Below are 20,459 nucleotides of genomic sequence, written 5' to 3' on the forward strand. Positions count from 1 at the left end.
ATTGTGCATTTATGATTATGTTTGCAATTGTGAATCTTTCATTACAAAAGTAATTCTGCACACATAATATTAAACACTTCAAGAAATATATTTTAAAAATAAATAAATTAAATTGAGTTAATTGTTTCCAGGGCAACGCAAAGGAGATGATATGAGAAGCGATTGAATTGAGGCTGGAAAGTGATAGACTAACAGGTTCATGACTAAAAGCATGTTTAGATAAGGAGGGGCCGGACTGCAGCCTCCAATGGAACTCCTCTCACCTTCCCTCCCCCCCCCCCCCCGCCACACCTCAGGAGCAGGTTCTGGAGGAAGAAATCCTTTCAAGGATCCCCTCACTGAATTCCTCCAGATCATTCTGTCAGGAAGGGAGAGCCATAGGGCTCACGCCCAAGCTTGGTGGAACCCCAGGAGTCCATAGAAAACAATGGCCGATGCTGTACCTCAACAGCTGGATGGCTCTGTTGAATCCACATACTAGGGACTTCCCCTGACTGCAGCTGCTCCTGGGATCCCCAGACGGAACTCACGGAGAAGGTAATACAGAAATCTGTGCCCCCTCCCTGAGTGCAGAATGTGCATTTAGCTTGTGAAGCATAATCTACAGGATCTGGAGAAGGAGATGAGACAGTGCAACAGAGCCCTCACTTCCACACTGGAACAGAGCTTCCCTTCCATACACAAATCTGGGGAGGAAGCAATGATCCCATCAAGGGTACTCATATTCATTCATGTCACCACAAATCTTTTGTTAAATTCTTTGATATTAATAAAGGAATAGCACTGGTTCCTAACAAGACTTTAAAAACATTTTATACAAAGAGCAGGAGATGTATGAATATGCCTGGTACATTTACTCATGTGTATTCTATGTATACCCAAACCAAGAGAAACTTTTAAAATCCTAATAGCCTCTCCAAGGGGTTATGAAGTGCCAGTAAATGAAGCTCGGATTTACTGAGTTATTGATGTGCTGTTTTGTCTGTGTTTTAAGCAGTAACACGCTAAAAGATAAATGAGCCAATTAATCAGGCCATTCACTCTCATCATTTCCTGTGCAGAAGAGCAAAAACGTACCTCATGATGACCAGCTATTGTAGCAATATGAAGCGCCGTAAGAGCTCCGTATCCGACTTGCTGAATGTCAGCTCCACCATGCAGCAGGGCTGTCACAAGTTCTGCACTGTCCTACAACGCACACATTTCAAATGTTTTTGTTAGGGCAATAGACATCTCTAAAGCTGTGTCTCTCCCTGATTTTATGAGATATTTAAATATCACTTAGCCTCAGAACCATTTTTAAATGGTCGTATGGACTATTTTAAATATCAGAACCATTAGAGTGTCAAACCCAGAAGAAGGGCACATTAGGACTTCTCAGGATCTAAGAAGGAAATCCCACAAATACACAGGACAGTGTGCTGAATACCAGATCTACCAGCTTGGTATTTTGGATGAGTCTCCTTGTTGACAACATAATGGGCTAAAGCATGGCTGATATTCCTGCCAGATATGACAATGGCAATGGAAATCATAGTAATAATAATAATAATTTGTTGAGACTGTAAGATCAGTTCACAAACCATGTGTTACGAGGGACAATAGCCAATTGAGGTGGATATTATTGAACTCATTTACGAAGGGGTACACTTATGCACAGAGAAATGAAGTAACTTGCTTGGGATCACTCAGTGAGTCAATGGCAGAACCATGAACAGAAGCCAGGACAACTCCCAATCCTCTGTTCTAACTGCAAAACTTGACTTGTTCCTGTATTGAGCCAGATCCTCAGCTGACTCCAATGGAGCTATGGTAATTTACATCAGCTGAGTAACTGGCCATCAGTCAGCTTGGAAATCAAACATCTTCAAATGACTATTCAGCATCCAATAGGAGCACACACAACACTGCCTGCCATGCTGACTAGTACTGTCCCGTGGTTTCCTTGTACTTCACTGTCTGTCTGTATCCATCCATTGTCTCATGTCTTAGATTTAGATTGTACTCTCTTTGGGGCAGGGACCAGCTTTTTGTTGTTGTTGTTCTGTGTTGATCTGCTTAGCATAATGGGGTCCTGGTCTATACCTAGGGCTCCTAAGTGTTACAGTAAAAAAATCATAAATAATAAGACCACAACAGCAAGAGATGCTCAAGCTCATGCTGCCACCACAGCTCGCTCTCCCTGTATTGTACACAAAAATGAGTGTAGACCATAAATGAATCAGCCGTACAGAACATGCAGTGGAGATGGAACTGCTGACCCATGCCATTTTGTTAATGTTGAAAATCTGTGTGTTCAGCTTACTGGAGCAATTATCAGCTTCCACGTGAGATCGTGAACTACAGTATTTCCTAACACCACCCTCCCTGCCAAATTGTAATTCTATGGAAGAAGGTTCTGTATTACTGGATGTGATATTTTAACCTGAATTTAATGAAGAAAAAAACCCTGAAAATAAAATGGCTTCCGCTAGGAAGTCCTTGGAGAATTCCTTCCCCAAGTGATAACTTGGTCCAGCCTACTTAGCTCCGCCATGATCCCATCAAAACTCACAAGGTCGTCTGGCCACAGCCCAGACACAGGGAGTGCCATTAAAACGTCATCCTTTACCAACACTTACCACACCATGGTATCTGGGATCCCTATATTTCCCTGTGCTTTCCATATATAATTATTTTAATACAATAGGTTCTATGGTGTGTTAACTGTTGGTAAATCCTGCAGCCTTAAAATTTCAAACGTCCTGCAAAAGAAATTTCAGACTGTATATTTGATTCCAAAATTCACAATTTGCAATGGTTTGCTTAGCTTCATGGAATCCAGTCAGAGCACAGAAAAAGTATTGTGTGACTTGGGTGACTAACTAAGATCCTGAGTCAAGAAATCACTTACGCATATGCTTAACTTTCAGTATAATCCTACATTTCATTGACTTGACTGTATGCATTGAAAATTGTGAGCAGACAAAGCATCATTGACTAAAGAAACTCAGAAATTAGTCCCATCTAATGAATACTTTCAAGAATATTGGAATCTGTTTGCAAATAATTTGCACAGGGCCCGGAGCAGTTGCCCCGATTCGCCATACCCAAGGGACGGCTCTGATCATATTACAATAATTAGGAAAGAAAGACTGTCTTGTGGTGAGCAAATAGAAAGTTAAGCCAGGAACTTTCAGTTCCAGTTCTGCCAATAGATTTACTGTATATCTTCAGGCAAGTCACTTACTCTCTCTGTGCATTAAGTTTCTCTGTCTGTAAAATGGGGATAACAATAGTGCTTCGGGGCAGGTGTTGTCTTTATTTTTCTGCTTCATTCGTCACCAATCACAATGTCAGTTCTTAACAATAGATAAAATAAAAAGTAAAATAAAATAAACAAACATTACAGCTGACTGGGGAACTTTAGCTGAAACAAATTTGTGACAAAAAACAAGGCGGGGAAGCAGCAAAGCTTTTGTGAAAATGTTTTTCTTTCTGTAACCATAATCATAACAATACTTCTTTCAGAGTAACAACCGTGCTAGTCTGTATTCGCAAAAAGAAAAGGAGTACTTGTGGCACCTTAGAGACTAATCAATTTATTTGAGCATGAGCTTTCGTGATAAATTGGTTAGTTTCTAAGGTGCCACAAGTACTCCTTTTCTTTTAACAATACTTCTCTAACTCACAGACATGTTGTGAGGTTTAATTAAATAGTGTCCATGAAAGATGCTAAATCCATAGTATTTTAATGTGTGCAAGCGTTTATAAGTAATTTTCCTATATATGGTATGCAAGGTGTAAAGATTGTCATTGGGATTAGTAATTTAGAGAGAGCAGACGACCAAACATACGGACTTCTCATTTCTAATTTACCTTGTAAGCTGCCAAATGCAGAGCTGTAAATCCATTTCTTGTTAACCTGGATGGACGCAACCCTTTTAGCATAAGAGTTCTAATATGGGATTTGTTACCTTTATAATAAAAATTGGAAAGATAAGTCATTTACAGAAAAGAACATGCAAATGAAGGCAATCAGCTAAGAGCTTCCACACTTAGTATGTGACTCAGATCAGATCTCAACACTTTTATTCACATTTGCAGTATTCAAAATGCAAGCAATAGTCCTTGAAATGAACAGTGTTACTTGGATTTAGAATTAAATGGCAGATTGTGGAGGCCTTTGCATGGGTGTACAATGGGAAGGGAATGGATTGCTCTCTGTTCTAGCATCCCCTGACTTTGCTAGTGACTCCAAAGTGACAGGGAAGTGATGACGCCTTCAGCATGTGGCAGGCACCATCCCCTTGTGGTACCAGTCACCATCAGGCACAATCTAGCCATTAACGAGAACACTTGTGGCACTGGGCATCTATTTGCTTGCTAATCTCGTTCACATCTTTGAGGGAGGACTTTTTAGAGATATTTGAGGTGCTAAAAACTCCTGTTTCAGCATCAGACTCGCTCCCTCCCTCCCTGCCTTACAAGTTGGGTTTCCTGGACACATACCGTGTCAATTGATCCTTCCAAAAGTGATGCTCTACCTGGCGCCTTTACAGTTTATTATTACTGGGATAGTAGTTTATAGGAATACTAGTGAACCATAGCATGAAGACACTCTCATCTCCTGCCACCTCTGTCTTATTCACGTAAGTGCTGTGATCCACAGTATGGCTGCCTCCTGCAAAGCTATGCTAGAAGAAGATGCTCTCTCCCTCAGAGTTGCCACAATTTAGCTCACATTGTGACTACACAATAACCCATTTCTTAATGAACTCTCAACATGTGGCAGGGCACCACCCTCTTATGGTACCAGTCAGCATCAGGCACAATCTAACCGTTAATGGGAACAGACTGTTCTACAACTGCCTAAAACAATCCTGGTGGTCTCTTAGGTCTTGCACACATTGAAGCTAATGGCAAGCTCCCACTGATTTCAATGGTGCATAGTCAGGTTCTCACTGATTATACATCTGGGCCCGGATTCAGCAAAGCATTTAAATACGTGCTTAAGTGCCATGTGGAACTGAAGCCTTAGGGTAAAATCCTCTTTGATTCTGAATGCTGATCTCTGTTGCATATTGTGGAACAAGTGCAAAACACATGAGCACAATGTGGACAAGAGATCTACAATATGGATCAGAGTAGAAAATTCTGCTGTCAGTATGAGTACCCAGATGATCTCTCACATGACTTTTCTTGTTCTCCTGGTTTGCTATCTGCAAGAATCCCATCAAAGAACATTCTGGGCTAAAAGATCTGATTTTTATTTTATCATAATTGTTATTATTTTAATTCACCATGTTGTAAAACATTTTCACAATATTAAAAAAATTAAATGTTCTCTCTGTGGGAAAAAGAGTATCAAAAATTCAACCTTCATACCAGTCTATAATGTGAATATTTCATATAGAATAATACTATCTCTTAATGACAAAATAAATATAACAACTCATTTCAAGTTATTTGCACATCTGTACTTAACTGTGCATCAGAGTTGATTGGAATTTTTGCTAGATTGAAGAATTATTTAGAAAGGAGCTCAAAGTTTACTTGGAGCCACTCCACCTTGTCACTACAGTTTAGAGTGTTGTAGCTAATGCTTACCAGAGCATCAACAAGGACAATGCGAAGAAGGCAAATAGTTAAAAAAATATAATGTTCCTGTGGGCTATTAAATAGACCAAATCACTAACCATGTAAATAACATGCTAAAAGAGTATGAAAGTATAAATACTTACCACCGCAAATACAACATAAATGAAGAAGAGATAGCCCATTTTCCGTGCGGTAATTTAAATTGACTTTGCTAAAGGCTTCATCAGAGCTGAAAAAAGAGATTTCACAGATGATCACAGTTTTCAACTTTTAGCATATTTTCTTTTATTTGAAACATTCAAAAAGAGAAATCTCATTGTCGATTCACTTATTCCCAACACTGTAAATCCAGAGGTACTTCACTGACGTCAATGGATTAATCTACATTTCTATTGTTGCAAGTGAAACCTGAATCCAACCCTTACTTTTTCCTGAGCTATATTTCTATTTTGGCATTATTTCCATACATACATATACAAATAGCTACATTATAAGAATAAAGGGAGAAGAAAGCTTCTTTTAAGAAAAAAAATAGTCTGCTATAAGTAGAAAGGTTCCTTCTTCCCCTCCACTCCATCTGTCAAGGTGATAAAAGTGATAGAAAAAATTAGAAAAACTATGTATTCATTTCTAATGAGTCCAACAACTTGGTATCTGGGGGAATGAAAGAGACAGTGAATCTAATTTCAAAGAATACTCAAGTATAGATCTTGCAGAAAATAGTTTCTGTTCCCCATATGACACATATATAGATGGGCAGTGAAGCACTTTCAAATGAATACCTGTTAAGACCCTAGTAAAAGGAACAAACTACCTGTCTACTAGGGGATACAATGCCTTCCCCATAAGAGTGGTGGAAACTTGTAGAACATATGAGCAAAAAATTTTCCAACTCTAACGTGTTTCCCACTGAAAACTGACAAAAATTTATATTATTCCACAAAACCCAGACAAGTGCTTTCTACTTTTGAATGAAGAGCACTGAATTTTAAAATGCAATGGAAATCGATCTATTAAAGGAGTAAATATATATGACAACAATGGCTTTTGAGGGTGCCAAATTACAGTTCATAAGACAAAAGAAATAGAATACAAGGGATAATATAATTTTGTGGCATGCAGTTAGGTGTTTGACTTGTTTCTACCATACCTGCCAAATGTCCTTCCTGCAAAGCTTAGTGTTACAAGGTTAAATCTGCTAATAAGCTTTATGCTAGCTCCTAACTACACTGAAACATATTACAAATCTTACACCTGTTTTATAGTATGTCCAGTAGTTGTTGAAACACATTTCTTGGCAGGAAGAGCAAAATGCATTGGCACATTTTCCTTTTTACTGACTATAAGGAGTTTAAAATATAACACATACTAATGATAAACGTGAATACTCTTGGCAAAAGTAGCACCCACAGCAGGCAGTGGTGTGCAGAGGAGAAGGAGGGAGAGGAATTGCATTGCCCACATTGTAGTATCTCAAGGCATCATATGGTTTGTGAGGCATATTACCGCTAATGATTCTGGAAAAGGAGAGACAGTGTACCACAAAGTGGCTTTTGTTGTATCTTAAAATCGACTGCTGTAGTCCTCCCCAGTGAGAGGAGTAGTGCTAAGATCGACCTTGCTGGGTCGAATTTGGGGTAGTGCAGACGTAATTTGACAGTATTGGCCTCCGGGAGCTATCCCAGAGTGCTCCACTGTGACCGCTCTGGACAGCACTTTCAACTCCGATGCACTAGCCAGGTACACAGGAAAAGCCCTGGGAAAATGTGAATTTCATTTCCTGTTTGGTCAGCGTGGCAAGCTCAGCAACACAGGTGACCATGCAGTCCCAGAACTGCAAACGAGCTCCAGCATGGAGCGAACAGGAGATACTGGATCTGATTGCTGTATGGGGAGAAGAATCTGTGCAGGCCGAACTCCGATCAAAAAGAAGAAATGCTAATATATATGCCAAAATCGCACAGGGCATGGTGGAGAGATGCTATACGAGGGACACACAGCAGTGCTGCGTGAAAGTTAAGGAGCTCAGGCAAACCTACCAAAAGACAAAGAAGGCAAACGGTTGCTCCAGGTCAGAGCCCCATACATGCCGCTTCTATGATCAGCTGCATGGCATTATGAGGGGGACCCTACCACTATCCCACCACTGTCCGTGGACACCTACAAGTGGGGAGTCTCACACAACAGGGAGGAGGATTTTGTGGATGAGGAAGAGGAGGAGGAGAATGCGCAGCAGGCAAGAAGAGAATCCATTTTCCCCAGCAGCCAGGATCTTTCCATCACCCTGGAGCCCATACCCTACCAAGGTGGGTTCCCGGACCCTGAAGCCGGAGAAGGCATCTCTGGTGAGTGCTTATTTGTAACTATAGTACAGGGTTTAAAAGCAATTGTGTTTAATGTTTGATTTGCCCTGAAGAATTGGGATGCATTCGCGGCCAGTACAGCTACTGGAAAAGTCTGTTAATGTGTCTGGGGATGGAGCAGGAATCCTCCAGGGACATCTCCATGAAGCTCTCCTGGAGGTAATCTGAAAGCGTTTGCAGAAGGTTTCTGGGGAGGGCTGCCTTATTCCGTCCTCCACAGTAGGACACTTTACCACGTCAAGCCAGTAGCAAGTAGTCTGGAATCATTGCAGCACAAAGCATGGCAGTGAATGGTCCTGGGGTTTGGTTGCATTCAAGCAACATTCGGTCTATATCTCTCTGTGTTAGCCTCAGGAGAGTTCTAGCATTCATGGTCACCTGGTTGAAATAGGGAAATTTTTGTAAGGGAACAGTAAAAGAACCCCGTTCATGCTGGGCTGTTTGCACTTGGCTAAAAAGGATCATCCCTGAGATGATCATCCCTGAGAATAGCCACGTGGTGGGGTAGGGGGAGGGGTGTGCTGCACATCCACCCAAAAAACACAGCCTCTCCTTTTAAATGGCAAACCCAACCATCATTGCTTGCTATGGGAAAGGAGGGCGCTGACGTTTGAAACCATTCCCAGGTGTTATGAAGGCGGAAGAAGCGTACCCTTTGGCTTACCATGGCTGCCTGGAAACTGAATTCTGTTGCCCAGCCGTGTGTGATGTGTCATCATACCGGCAGGCGCTCAATATAAAAGGAAAAATGCGACCTTGTACCTAAAGCACATGTGCTGTCTGCTGTGAATTGCTTGATTCACGGTGAAAGAGTCTCCCTTTTGTTCTCAGAAATGTATCATCTTAAATTTTACTCTCCCTTTTTATCTCCCCCCCAGGTGCAAATGTTTCTATGTTCCCCCTATCATCTCCATCCCTGAGGTTATCGCACATTAGAAGGCGAAAAAAAAAAAACGCACTCACAATGACATGTTGTCCGAGCTCATGCAGTCCTCCCGCACTGATAGGGCACAGCTGAATGCATGGAGGCATTCAGTGAGGGACGCCAAGAAAGCATTAAGTGAGCACAATGAGAAGAGGCAGGAGGCTATGCTGAGGCTAATGGGGGAGCAAACGGACATGATCAGGCATCTGGTAGAGCTGCAGAAAGGCAACAAGAGCACAGACTGCACTGCATCCACTGTATAACCACCTGCCCTCCTCCCCAAGTTCCATAGCCTCCTCACCCAGACCCCCAAGAACGGAGCGGGGGAGGCTCCAGGCACCCAGCCACTCCACTCCAAAGGACGGCCCAAGCAACAGAAGGCTGTTATTCAAACAGTTTGATTTGTAGTGTGGCTACAATAAGTAATGTGGCCTTGTCCTTCCCTCCTCCCCTACCCCACCGGGGCTACCTTGTCAGTTATCTCACTTTTTTTTTTAATTAATAAAGAAAGAATGCATGGTTTCAAAACAATAGTGACTTTATTTTCTTTGCCAGCAGTGATCGAAGTGGAGAGGGTGGTTGGCTTACAGGGAATTAAAATCAACAAAGGGGGCGGGTTTGCATCAAGGAGAAACACAACTGTTATACCATAGCCTGGCCAGTCATGAAACTGGTTTTCAAAGCCTCTCTGATGCACAGTGTACCTAGCTGTGCTCTTCTAATCGCACTGGTGTCTGACTGCTCAAAATCAGCCTCCAGGTGATTTGCCTCAAACTCCCACCCTGCCATAAACGTCACCCCCTTACTCTCACAGATATTATGGAGCGCAGAGCAAGCAGCAATAACAATGGGAATATTGGTTGCACTGAGGTCTAACCTAGTCAGCAAACAGTGCCAGCGAGCTTTCAAGTGTCCAAAGGCACATTCTACCACCATTCTGCTCTTGCTCAGCCTATAGTTGAACTGCTCCTTACTACTGTCCAGGCTGCCTGTGTACGGCTTCATGAGCCAGGAGAGCAAGGGGTAGGCTGGGTCCGCAAGGATAACTATTGGCATTTCAACATCCCCAATGGTAATTTTCTGGTCTGGGAATTAAGTTCCTTCTTGCAACTGCTCGAACAGCCTGGAGTTCCTAAAGATGCGAGCGTCATGCACCTTTCCCGGTCATCCCACGTTGATGTTGGTGAAATGTCCCTTGTGATCCACCAGTGCTTGCAGCACCATTGAGAAGTACCCCTTGCGGTTTACATACTAGTTGGCAAGGTGGTCCAGTGCCAAGATAGGGATATGTGTTCCGTCTATGGCCCCACCACAGTTAGGGAATCCGATTGCAGCAAAGCCATCCACTATGACCTGCACATTTCCCAAAGTCACTACCCTTGTTAGCAGAAGGTCCATGATTGCATTGGCTACTTGGATCACAGCTGCCCCCACAATAGATTTTCCCTCTCCAGATTGATTCCTGACTGACTGGTAGCAGTCAGGCATTGCAAGCTTCTACAGGGCTATCGCCACTCACATCTCAACTGTCAGGGCAGCTCTCATCTTGGTATTCCTGTGCTTCAGGGCAAGGGAAAGGAACTCACAAAGTACACATGCGAAAGTTTCATCCCATACCTGCAACACTATGCAGTCCCACCAGTCTGTGCTTGTTTGCTGGGCCCAGAATCAGCATTCCACTGTATCAACCTGCCCCACTGCCACCATGATGTCCCAATTGCCACAGCCCATGCTTTCAGGAATGTCTGTGTCCACGCCCTCCTCACAATCATCCTTATGCTGGCGGCTCCTAGCCAGGTTCTGCACATACTGCAGGATAATGCGTGAGGTGTTTACAATGCTCACAACAGCAGCAGTGAGCTAAGCGGGCTCCATGCTTGCTGTGCTATGTCGTCTACAGCGGTAACCCAGGAAAAAAGGTGCGAAATGATTGTCCGCCGTTGCTTTCATGGAGGAAGGGAGGAAGGGAGGGGAGACTGACGACATGTACCCAAAACCACCCGCCACAATGTTTTTGCCCTATCAGGCATTGGGAGCTTAACTCAGAATTCCAAAGGGCAGTGGAGACTGCGGGGACTGTGGGGTAGCTACCCACAGTGCACCACTCTGTGAGTCGATGCTAGCCAAGGTATTGAGGACGCACTCTGCCAACTTAATGCACTTAGTGGGGATATACAAAATTGGCTGTATAAAATCACTTTCTAAAGATCGACTTCTATGAAATCAACCTAATTTCGTAGTATAGACATACCCTTAGGTAAGTTTTTAATAACATTGCTAGCACCCATGTACTGAATATATTCTTTTCAATCAATGGTCTTCCTTAGGGTCAATTGGGAATGTGAGACAGTTAACCAGGAAGCTAATTCAGCGTCAAACTCAGGTGGCCTACTGTCTATATGTCAGCTAATTTTCGCTATTACTTTATGTTATACATAAACATGTAGGAAGTTGTGTGAGGATGGGCTGCTGGGTACATTTTATATAAACATTGCTTATTCATAGAAGATGCTATACATGGGTATCTGAGGGTGAGGAAGAAATCGTGTGTAATATATGTCCATTTCATTAAGCCTGCATTGTAATGCATATGCAGAAGAGGTCAGCATTCAGGAGGTATGTGCAATCTGAACTCTGGCATTTCGTGATTTTTGAAAGCAACTTGAACATTCTCTTAACCTCAGTAGTCACGTTTTGCCTTTCCAATGTCAAACAAATAAAAACATCCCTGCTTTTAGTTCTGGATTCATAGCTCAAGGAAATATGCAGATGTGGGACTCTATATTGCAGGTGTCGAGGACTTAAGAGGGTAAGAAAAAGCAGGAGTGAGAGGACCCAGGATATGGCCTGAGTCCAGGCAGGGCAGAAGTACTGTGAAAACAGAGTTCTCACAGAAATTCCTTCCCCAAAACTACCATTAATGTCAATCAGAGTTACTCACTCTTGTGCATCAACAAGGATATAGACCCCACAATGTTCAGCAGTGAAATGTGTGATTTAATAGCCCTGTTTTTCTGTTTAGTTTATTGCATTGGAATGACACATTTTAGAACTATTTCTAGACCCTCATTCAGACTTTCCATTAACTTCTAGTAAAATGTTTCTGGTTTTGATGTGATCAATTAAAATATAGTTATAAGCCACATCCATCCTAAGAAAGAAATGCAATTTCCTTTTTGCCCTCTCTATAGTAATGGCACATAAAGCTCTCAGATAACTGACCATCTATTATGAAATTCGAAGTTCAGTTTCGTTTTTAATTTTCCTCTACATTTTTGGAATATCTTGCTATGTTTTAATATAGCCTAATGATTTTATGGTGCTTGCAACTTGGTGAGGTGACTAATTAAAATGAAGTAATTATTATGAATAGATTTCTAATAATATATCTCTCAAAAGGGATGAATAGCCATTCTGACTCATTAAAAATAGAATGCATCATTCACACTGGATGCTTGCATCTTTTTTCTGCAAAAAATACAGAACATACTTGTTAAAAATGTTAGTCTTTGTATTTTTATGATTCATTAAGCTCTGTTCTCCATGTGTACAACTCAAGTGATCTCTTTTCCAGAACAGCATGTCAAAGCCCCCAAAGGGAATTCATTAATAAAAATAAAACTAGAAAATTGACAATAAAATGAATGAGTAAATTAAAGCTGCCTCATGTATTGCAAATAAAGATGTACAATATATTTTATAATATAATAGACAATTACACTGGGTATTCCTGCCCCCTCATGATTAATGACATCTTATGGAAAGGCAGTAACCTCTGCATAGTTACAGTTACACCCATCTCCCCTTATAAAGCCCTCAATAAACAGCCACTGTAATTTGGCTTGGATAATTCCTGAAGGCCTGGAAAGTGCTACCTTTATTTCTGAAGCAAGGGAGAATGATCAATTTCCTTCAACTTCCCAGAAACAATCTGATTTTGAGTTACAGGTAATTAAATAATAACCCTGATTGGAAATTTTGGCTTTTGTCTAACATTTCTCTGTCTCCTCATAGGGCAAATCATCTCATTACTACTCCTTTAAATATTCTAAGTAGTTAAATCTCTTTGAAAACTACTGTGTGGACAATTCATGCCCCATTGATATCAACAGGATTTTTTTGCCAGTGAGTTCAGTGGGATTAAGATCAGTCACTATGGATTTAGTTAATCAGAACACAAAATACAAGCTTAATTTGGACGTGCTTAAATCCATCCTGATTCAGCAAACCACTTGAGCATGTTTAACTTTAAACATGTGCATAAGTCCCATAGATGTCTATTAAATGTAATACAATTCCCCCTACAAATGTAAAACCACTGTTAAATGAGATCAGAACCAGGGCCTGTTTTAATAAGTTATTCATTTTAAGTATAGACAAAAGCCTTTAAACCAGAGATGTGCTAAGCGTTAACTTGCACCATCATGGCTGGTGGCTTTTTGCAATGAATTATTCCATCTTTACAAAGTTTTTTTTTTTTGGGGGGGGTGGGGGGGAAACAGTGGGCTTGGCATCAGCAGAGCTGAATTCCAACATTTCCACAGTCAGTTCCATACCAAATTGGGTTGAGAAGTTGACATTTTCAAAAATTGATTTCCAAACAATTTCTATTTGGAAACGCTGAAACATTTTGTTCGAACATTTTCAACAAAAACAAAATATTTTGCTCAAAATAAAATATTTCAGCATACCCCAAATCAAAATGTTTCTTGTTTGGTTTGTTGAAGTGATTTGAAATGCTTTGTTTCAAGTCAGTTCAGCATTAAACTGCATTTTCTCATTGTGGTGCATTGCCTCATGGGAGCTGTAGTTCAGAAACCTCATGCCTCCCACTTGTCCCTTCTGAGCCAGGCTCCCTGGCTGGATTATACGTCCCATGACAAACCTAGATTCATGTTACTCCTGTGATGTATCTTGCTTGGCCAAAGGAAAATCCGCATTGTATTATGGGAGATATAGTCCTCCGAGGAGCTCAGCCCATAGGAGAGAATGGGGCCCAAACTAGAATTCCAATGCAATTGTTAATAGGGAAATAAATACAAGTTGGTGTTTTATTAAACTGATTTGAAATGAAACATTTTGGGTCAGTTCAACAAAACAAAATATTCTGAACAGGTAAAAACAACCCAAAATTTCATTTCAAGTTTTCCAACAGAAAATGTCATCATAAGGAAGATTTTTCCAAAGAAAATTTCAATCTTGTGGAAACCGCATTTCCTGTCACAAAATCATCCTAACAGAAATTCCAGACATGCTCCAGCGACTAACTTAGAATAGGTTATACAAACCCAGGTCTTTAGGTCCATTCCATGAGGAATGGTATTCTAGTAAAAAAGGGGTGTGGAACTGATACATATGAATATGTAAAGCCTATTGATAAAACCAAGAGCTAGACTCCTTTCTGAAAAGTTGCATGTATTAGTTTGACTAGCTTCTAGCAAGGCTAAGTTTCCACATCTGTCACCTAGATGGCAGGTATTAGGCATTCAGGAAGCTTGCTGGTCTTGTTTCTATTTTCTTAATGTAAACTGTTCTGATATGGAATAATTCTTCCATACATTACAGTCACATTTTTTTCTTTAATGACTGTTCTTCATTTACCACTTACTTTTTACTAAGGAAAACAAAATGTTTTGCTCACTATAAAGAAAATCTCATTCTTCAAATATGTTATAGCTCCATACGTGTCCGCTCAGGCATAGCATGATTAATGATACTGATGTAAGGCCCATCTATTCATTCAGATTTTCCTTGAGGGGTGATTGTGGGAAAGAAACTCCAGAGGTTTGGGGAAAACTCCTTTTTGTTAACATATCTCCCCCCCACCCCCATGCTTGGAATTTGTGTTTTAATACATTTTGGTGCATGAATCAAGAGATAGATTGATTCATTTGATGAATGAATTTTAAGAGTTTCAAAATACCCAAATATGATTCTATTGGAACATCACGTCTCCCACTCTCCCTTCTAGAGTTCAGTGACATAAGACAAATGGTAGCATTGAAGGGGATGCTGTCAAGTTCAAAACTCACATATTTCTAAAGATCAAATTCCTTTCCCTGTTAAAAAGACCTCATATATTACTAAAAATCTAATTTTTCACCACTTAGGCCATTTGTTTATATTTTCCTTTTCTCTCAACATGGAAGAGGAAAATAGATTTTCAGTTTCTCTGGTTTATAGTCAATTTGTACTCAGTTACACTTTGTGTTTCTCATATTCTGACAGCAATGGTTTAGTTGCAAACACTGCAAGGCAACGTTTATGTGTTGAAAAGGCTTCCACAGTAATTTTTTTTTTAAAATTCATAAAACCATTTCCATTGGTCTTAGATTTTGAAGTTTGTGGTTACAAAGCCTAAATGTGAGTTCCCCAGGGTGTGCTTTGAATCCCCTTCTGACCAAATAAGTCCCCCTTTCAGGAAGTTCCTGTGATCGGCTACCCTTCGGAAAAGGGTGGGACTGAGATTAAGGCACTGCACTGACACTCAGGAGATCTGGGTTCAGTTGCCAGCTTTGCAACAGATTGCTGGTGTGACCTTGGGCAAGTCATTGTATCAACCTGTGCCCCAATACCACTGCTTCAAAATGGAGATGATAACACTTTTTTTTCTCCTTCCCTTTGTCTGTCTCAATTATTTAGACAGTAAATTCTTCAGGGCAGGTACTTTCTTCCCCCTTGTGCTCGCACAGAGGCTGACACAGTGTCTATCTGAACTTTGTTGTGGCCTCTAGATACTGACATAAAACAAATAGTAAACATGACCAGCACCAATTTTGGCATGTGACAATCCAAAGCATACCCTTTAACAAGTTGTGCAATGGTATACTGACAGCAGAGGCACATGTGATAATATCAAGAACATCAGTGTGAACTGATGAACAGTGTGAACTGTGAAGTCGCATTTTATATCATAAAACTACATGTTTCTGGCTTTTGGAGGCTGTTTCTTTGCAAAGCATGTCACATAAAGTGAAACTCCATACACAGCCTTTAAAATGTACACAGATGCAAATATGTCCCACCATAATTTTGAGGTTGTTTTGGGGAAACTGCATTTAGCCTTACCTTCCTTTCAGCCGCCAAGTCTGAGCACAGGAAAGACAATGTCTTTTCAAAAATCTTCTGCAACTGGTATGTTATGAGGAAAAATGTACAAGCAGAGTGCACAAGTCTTGCCACCCCATATTTCTTCTCCAGCAGTCTCATAACCAACTTCTCCCTGGCCTCTAACCAGTTTCTCAAAATTATTTTTCTTCCTCACTGAACAAAAGATTTTCTCTTGTGTGGGTGTATCCTACCAGCCTCGTTTAATGTCTCCTCAGAGGTGACAGAGCCACACAGAATAATTATCCCATTACTATTAATCTTGGACAAAAACTATAGCCTTCAGACCAGATTCTGATTTTAGATTCACATGGGTACACTGACCAATTCCAGTGACCCAGGGTGGATGGGAGAGCTGAACCTGTCGATAGATATTTGAATCCTGATTAAAAGTCAAAAGTCCACTTTTCGGATGTCAGTAACAGAGGGCCCAGCCCTGCAATGTGCTAAGTATCAGTAATTCTCATTGACTTCAGTGGGAATTAATAGCATTCCCCACTTAACAAGAGAAAGTTGACTGACACATTTAATGGTCCTACGCTTGGTTTCAGGACAAAGTGGTCAGCTTCCAGTGGCCAGCTAGCCACATAATAAATTATTTTCTTCTCTTTTACCTAATGCAGAGACAAAAATATACTTTCTACTGCAGCTCAGTGGACTCAATGCTTCAAAGTGTTGAGCATTGTAGCAAAACATTTAAATACACACTTTACAGTTAAGTCAATGGAGTTACTCACATACTTAAAATTGAGCATGTGCTTAAGTGCTTTGTTGGCTCAGACCCAGAATGCTCAGCATTTTTCAGGATCCAGCCCAATATAATCAACAATCTGCATTTCAAATTGGGGTTTCAAACAATGGTAATTAACATAACTGAGTGAATAATCAGAATGAATAGGTTAGCTGACCAATTTTGCCTTTTTTATTTGTTAATGGTCTGGCAACAGAACACAGTATTTTCCTCAAGTGCATTTGATGTTTGAAATTATTTACTAGATAGCTTCTGCAAATTAACTCATTCACAAGCCATTTGTTGAGCTCACATGGTATTTGTTATCCCTTTTAACTTATAGCTAGCAGAAAATTCAGGGTCTGGTAGGTTGTTTCAGTTAGGACAAATTGGCAGTAGGTATTTATTTAATGTAAGTTTTATTTTCAAAGTCCTATTTCCCTGAACACAGAAGGACACAAACAGCAGGAGACAGTTCCTTTGTTCGCTGATCCAAGCCTGCCTTCCCATAGGTTATCTCTTCCCAAAAAGCTTTTTCTCTGGACTATGTTACCAGCCTTCTGTTACCATCTTCTTGGCTTTCTCTAGCTGCTTCAGCTTGTCCTGTGGCACTTTAGCTTGTGCTCAATTACCCTCCTCCTCCACCCAAAACAGTTCTATCAATCAAAGCCTCAGCCCCTGCATTTGAAAACCCCCACATGATTCAGCTTTTACTCCGCTTTTCCATGTGTCTGTATTTTGTGGGCTACTGTAATTTCAAGTACATAAAAGGCTGTTACAAGGAAGAGGGAGAAAAATTGTTCTCATTAACTTCTGAGGATAGGACTAGAAGCAATGGGCTTAAATTGCAACAAGGGTGGTTTAGGTTGGACATTAGGAAAAACTTCCCATCAGGTTAGTTAAGCACTGGAATAAATTGCCTCAGGAGGTTGTGGAATCTCCATCGTGGGAGATTTTTAAGAGCAGGCTAGACAACCACCTGTCAGGGATGGTTTAGATCAGTGGTAGGCAACCTGCGGCCACATGCTGCCCATCAGGGTAATCCATTGGTAGGCTGCCAGACAGCTTGTTTACATTTGCACGGCCTACCGCAGCTCCCAGTGGCAACGGTTCACCATTCCCCACCAATGGGAGCTGTGGGGAGTGGCAGCCAGCACATCCCTGCAGCCCGCGCCGCTTCCCGCAGCTCCCATTGTCCGGGAACAGTGAACTGCGGCCACTGGGAGCTGTGGGCCATATAAATATAAACAAACTGTCTGGCAGCCCACCAGTGGATTACCCTGACGGGCCATGTGTGACCCGTGGGCCGCAGGTTGCCCACCACTGGTTTAGATAGTACTAAGTCCTGCCTCGAGTGCAGGGGACTGGACTAGAAGACCTCTCAAGGTCTCTTCCCGTTCTACGATTCTATGATTCTATTGTTTCAGGCCTGATTAAAATGGTTTCTTTGCATTTATTCTGAATCTTAGGCGGTGATCATGCCTGACCCATAACAGTATGTTACCTTATTGGATGAGTAGGAGTTTTAGAATCAGGTTTCCTGATAAAGTGACTACAATTAGGAATTTGAAATTACTTTCAGCAACTATTCTGCCTGCATCTTTGTGTAAAAATCTGCAAATATGCCTGCCAGTAGACTTGTTTGCCAAAGCATTTTTGGAGAATGAACAAAAGGAGGTATGTACACTGCTAAAGCAAATTCATTACAAAATTCAAACATACATTTGCAGTAAAATTTTGGCAGTATTCACCCAGCTCTAGTAATAAGCAGCCATTAATCTTGGTACTAGAATGTGGGACACTGGCCCAGAGTTATAAGGACTTACTCCTGAAAACAGATAGCAGATATAAATAGAATGCAGATATAGACTATCCATATGTGCAACGCTCATTGACACATATATGAAAACATTTGCAACTACACCAACATTAAAAAACTAATTATTGTTTCTAAATATAATAAACAAGTTTCCAGAATCATTTACCTAAAGACGTGTTTCAGTTCTGTGAACTCCTTTTCTTTGATCTGCAGGTCATCTTCTAATCTTTCTAAGATTATAGCGTATGATTCACTAACTTTCTTCTTCCATTCATCTAACAAGAAAAAGCAAATACGATTCACAATATACTTCATGCCCTATACAACATGAGCACACAAATCACAATCTCCCAGTAATCAAAACAACTTCACTATCAAATTTACCAAATTATAGATTATTTTGCTAAGAACACTTTCAGTTTAAATTATGGATATTTGCAGTTTAAATGATATTATATGTATTATGCAAAAAGAGTTAGGAGTTTTTTCCTTGTGTAAAACAATATACACAAACACATACCTATGCTATACATAATATTAGATATTTCAATCTTTCTGGAAAATTCATTTCATTTTAATAGTGAAAAGCTAAGTTCACAAGGTTGTATTTGTTAGTTCTAAATATCTAAGTGTTAACGGTATAGAAGTACAGAATAAAAATAGTTCTAAGTTTTGTAATGTTCTAATTAAATATTAATTAAATCAACAAAATAATCTAATTTAGTATGATCTAATGGTTTGAAGAAATTTGCTGGCTTTTCTTCCTCTTTTTCTTTCATAGATACTGTATGTGATTTGAGTCAAGCCAGTCTTCATATAGATTAGGAGTAATATAATACCTTATCCTTGAACTCAAGAGGAAATTAGCAAATGAGTAAATTTGCTAATGCTACCTTTGCTGCTGGTTGATGGATTTATATCATATTGCATTTAAAGAAACAACATTAATTACCAGTGCAAGTTTGGGTTGGTCTAGATTTATAATTCCCCATTTGTTCAATATTTCTTCTTTGTTTCAGTAAAGTTCTTGCAGTAATGATTCCTTGTTCAAGTGCAGTGACAGCCCTACTGAAAAATACTTTGATAGTCTCTGGCTAAAAATAAACTGTGTGCCAAATGGAATGTCATGCAACAATGACACAGAGCAAAACAATGTGTGCTATCAAGTATAAAATAATAAAGGTAACTAATCAGTTTGTTTAAAATACAGTGTCAAGAATAAATTGCAAATGTTTCAGCGGCAATATTTGCTTCCATCTGTTGACTACCCATACATAGGGGAGGGTGAGCAAACTGCCACCAGATCAGTGGTGAGGAATAGACATGGAATCGATTCCCAATCACAGCGTGTAATCCTATTGTGGATAGGTTGTGTTTTCGTCTGAGTACATCTTTTTCTTACACTTTGGCAACACTTGTCCAGTTTGTTATGCCAATGAAGTATCATAGAATTGAGTGGAAAAATTGATTCACCCATTAGCTCAAGGTTATGGTGTACACGTGCATTCTGTGTCCTTGTTTCCTGATCTATCTCACAGGAGTTCAGCCCTGGGGACACGAAAAGCAGCTGTACTGTCATCATTTCTGCTAGGGCAGTCCAGCTTGGGGTTCTATTAGAGTGCTAATGGAAGAGGTTGCCCTGGAGAATGCTGTACTGGCCAGCTCTGTTACCCCCAAGAGGAATGGGAGATGCAGGCCACTTATGTGGCTTGTATCCCTGCTGTAGGTGGACTTTCCACCAGCAGGGGACTACAGCTTGATATTGATCAGTGTCTTTAAGGAGGAAGGAAGGAAGGAAGGAAGGAAGGAAGGAAAGAGAGTAGTTTGGTTATCTCTGAGGCTCTAAAAAAAGTAAAATAAACAGTTTAGTGCTTTGGATTCAACTTACCAATGATCTGCTCCCTTGTCTGTCTGTCTTTCTCTCTCAACCGGTCC

The 20,459-nt window shown here is 40.6% G+C and overlaps 1 protein-coding gene across 1 annotated transcript in view; it reads right to left on the bottom strand.

Annotated features, from left to right (window-relative positions):
• Window positions 1-19,516, bottom strand: part of TNNI3K (TNNI3 interacting kinase) — a 164,204-nt gene extending 144,688 nt beyond the window's left edge. Inside the window, exons 1-5 of the mRNA XM_073357332.1 lie at window positions 19,477-19,516; window positions 18,691-18,799; window positions 5,724-5,809; window positions 3,859-3,956; window positions 1,078-1,188 (exon numbers count right to left, since the gene is read on the bottom strand). Of these exons, the coding sequence (XP_073213433.1) occupies window positions 1,078-1,188; window positions 3,859-3,956; window positions 5,724-5,809; window positions 18,691-18,799; window positions 19,477-19,516 (444 nt within the window). The remainder of the gene's footprint in view (window positions 1-1,077; window positions 1,189-3,858; window positions 3,957-5,723; window positions 5,810-18,690; window positions 18,800-19,476) is intronic.
• Window positions 19,517-20,459: the final 943 nt, after the last annotated feature.

Source organism: Lepidochelys kempii, chromosome 8 (assembly GCF_965140285.1).
Source record: "Lepidochelys kempii isolate rLepKem1 chromosome 8, rLepKem1.hap1, whole genome shotgun sequence".
NCBI lineage: Eukaryota > Metazoa > Chordata > Testudines > Cheloniidae > Lepidochelys > Lepidochelys kempii.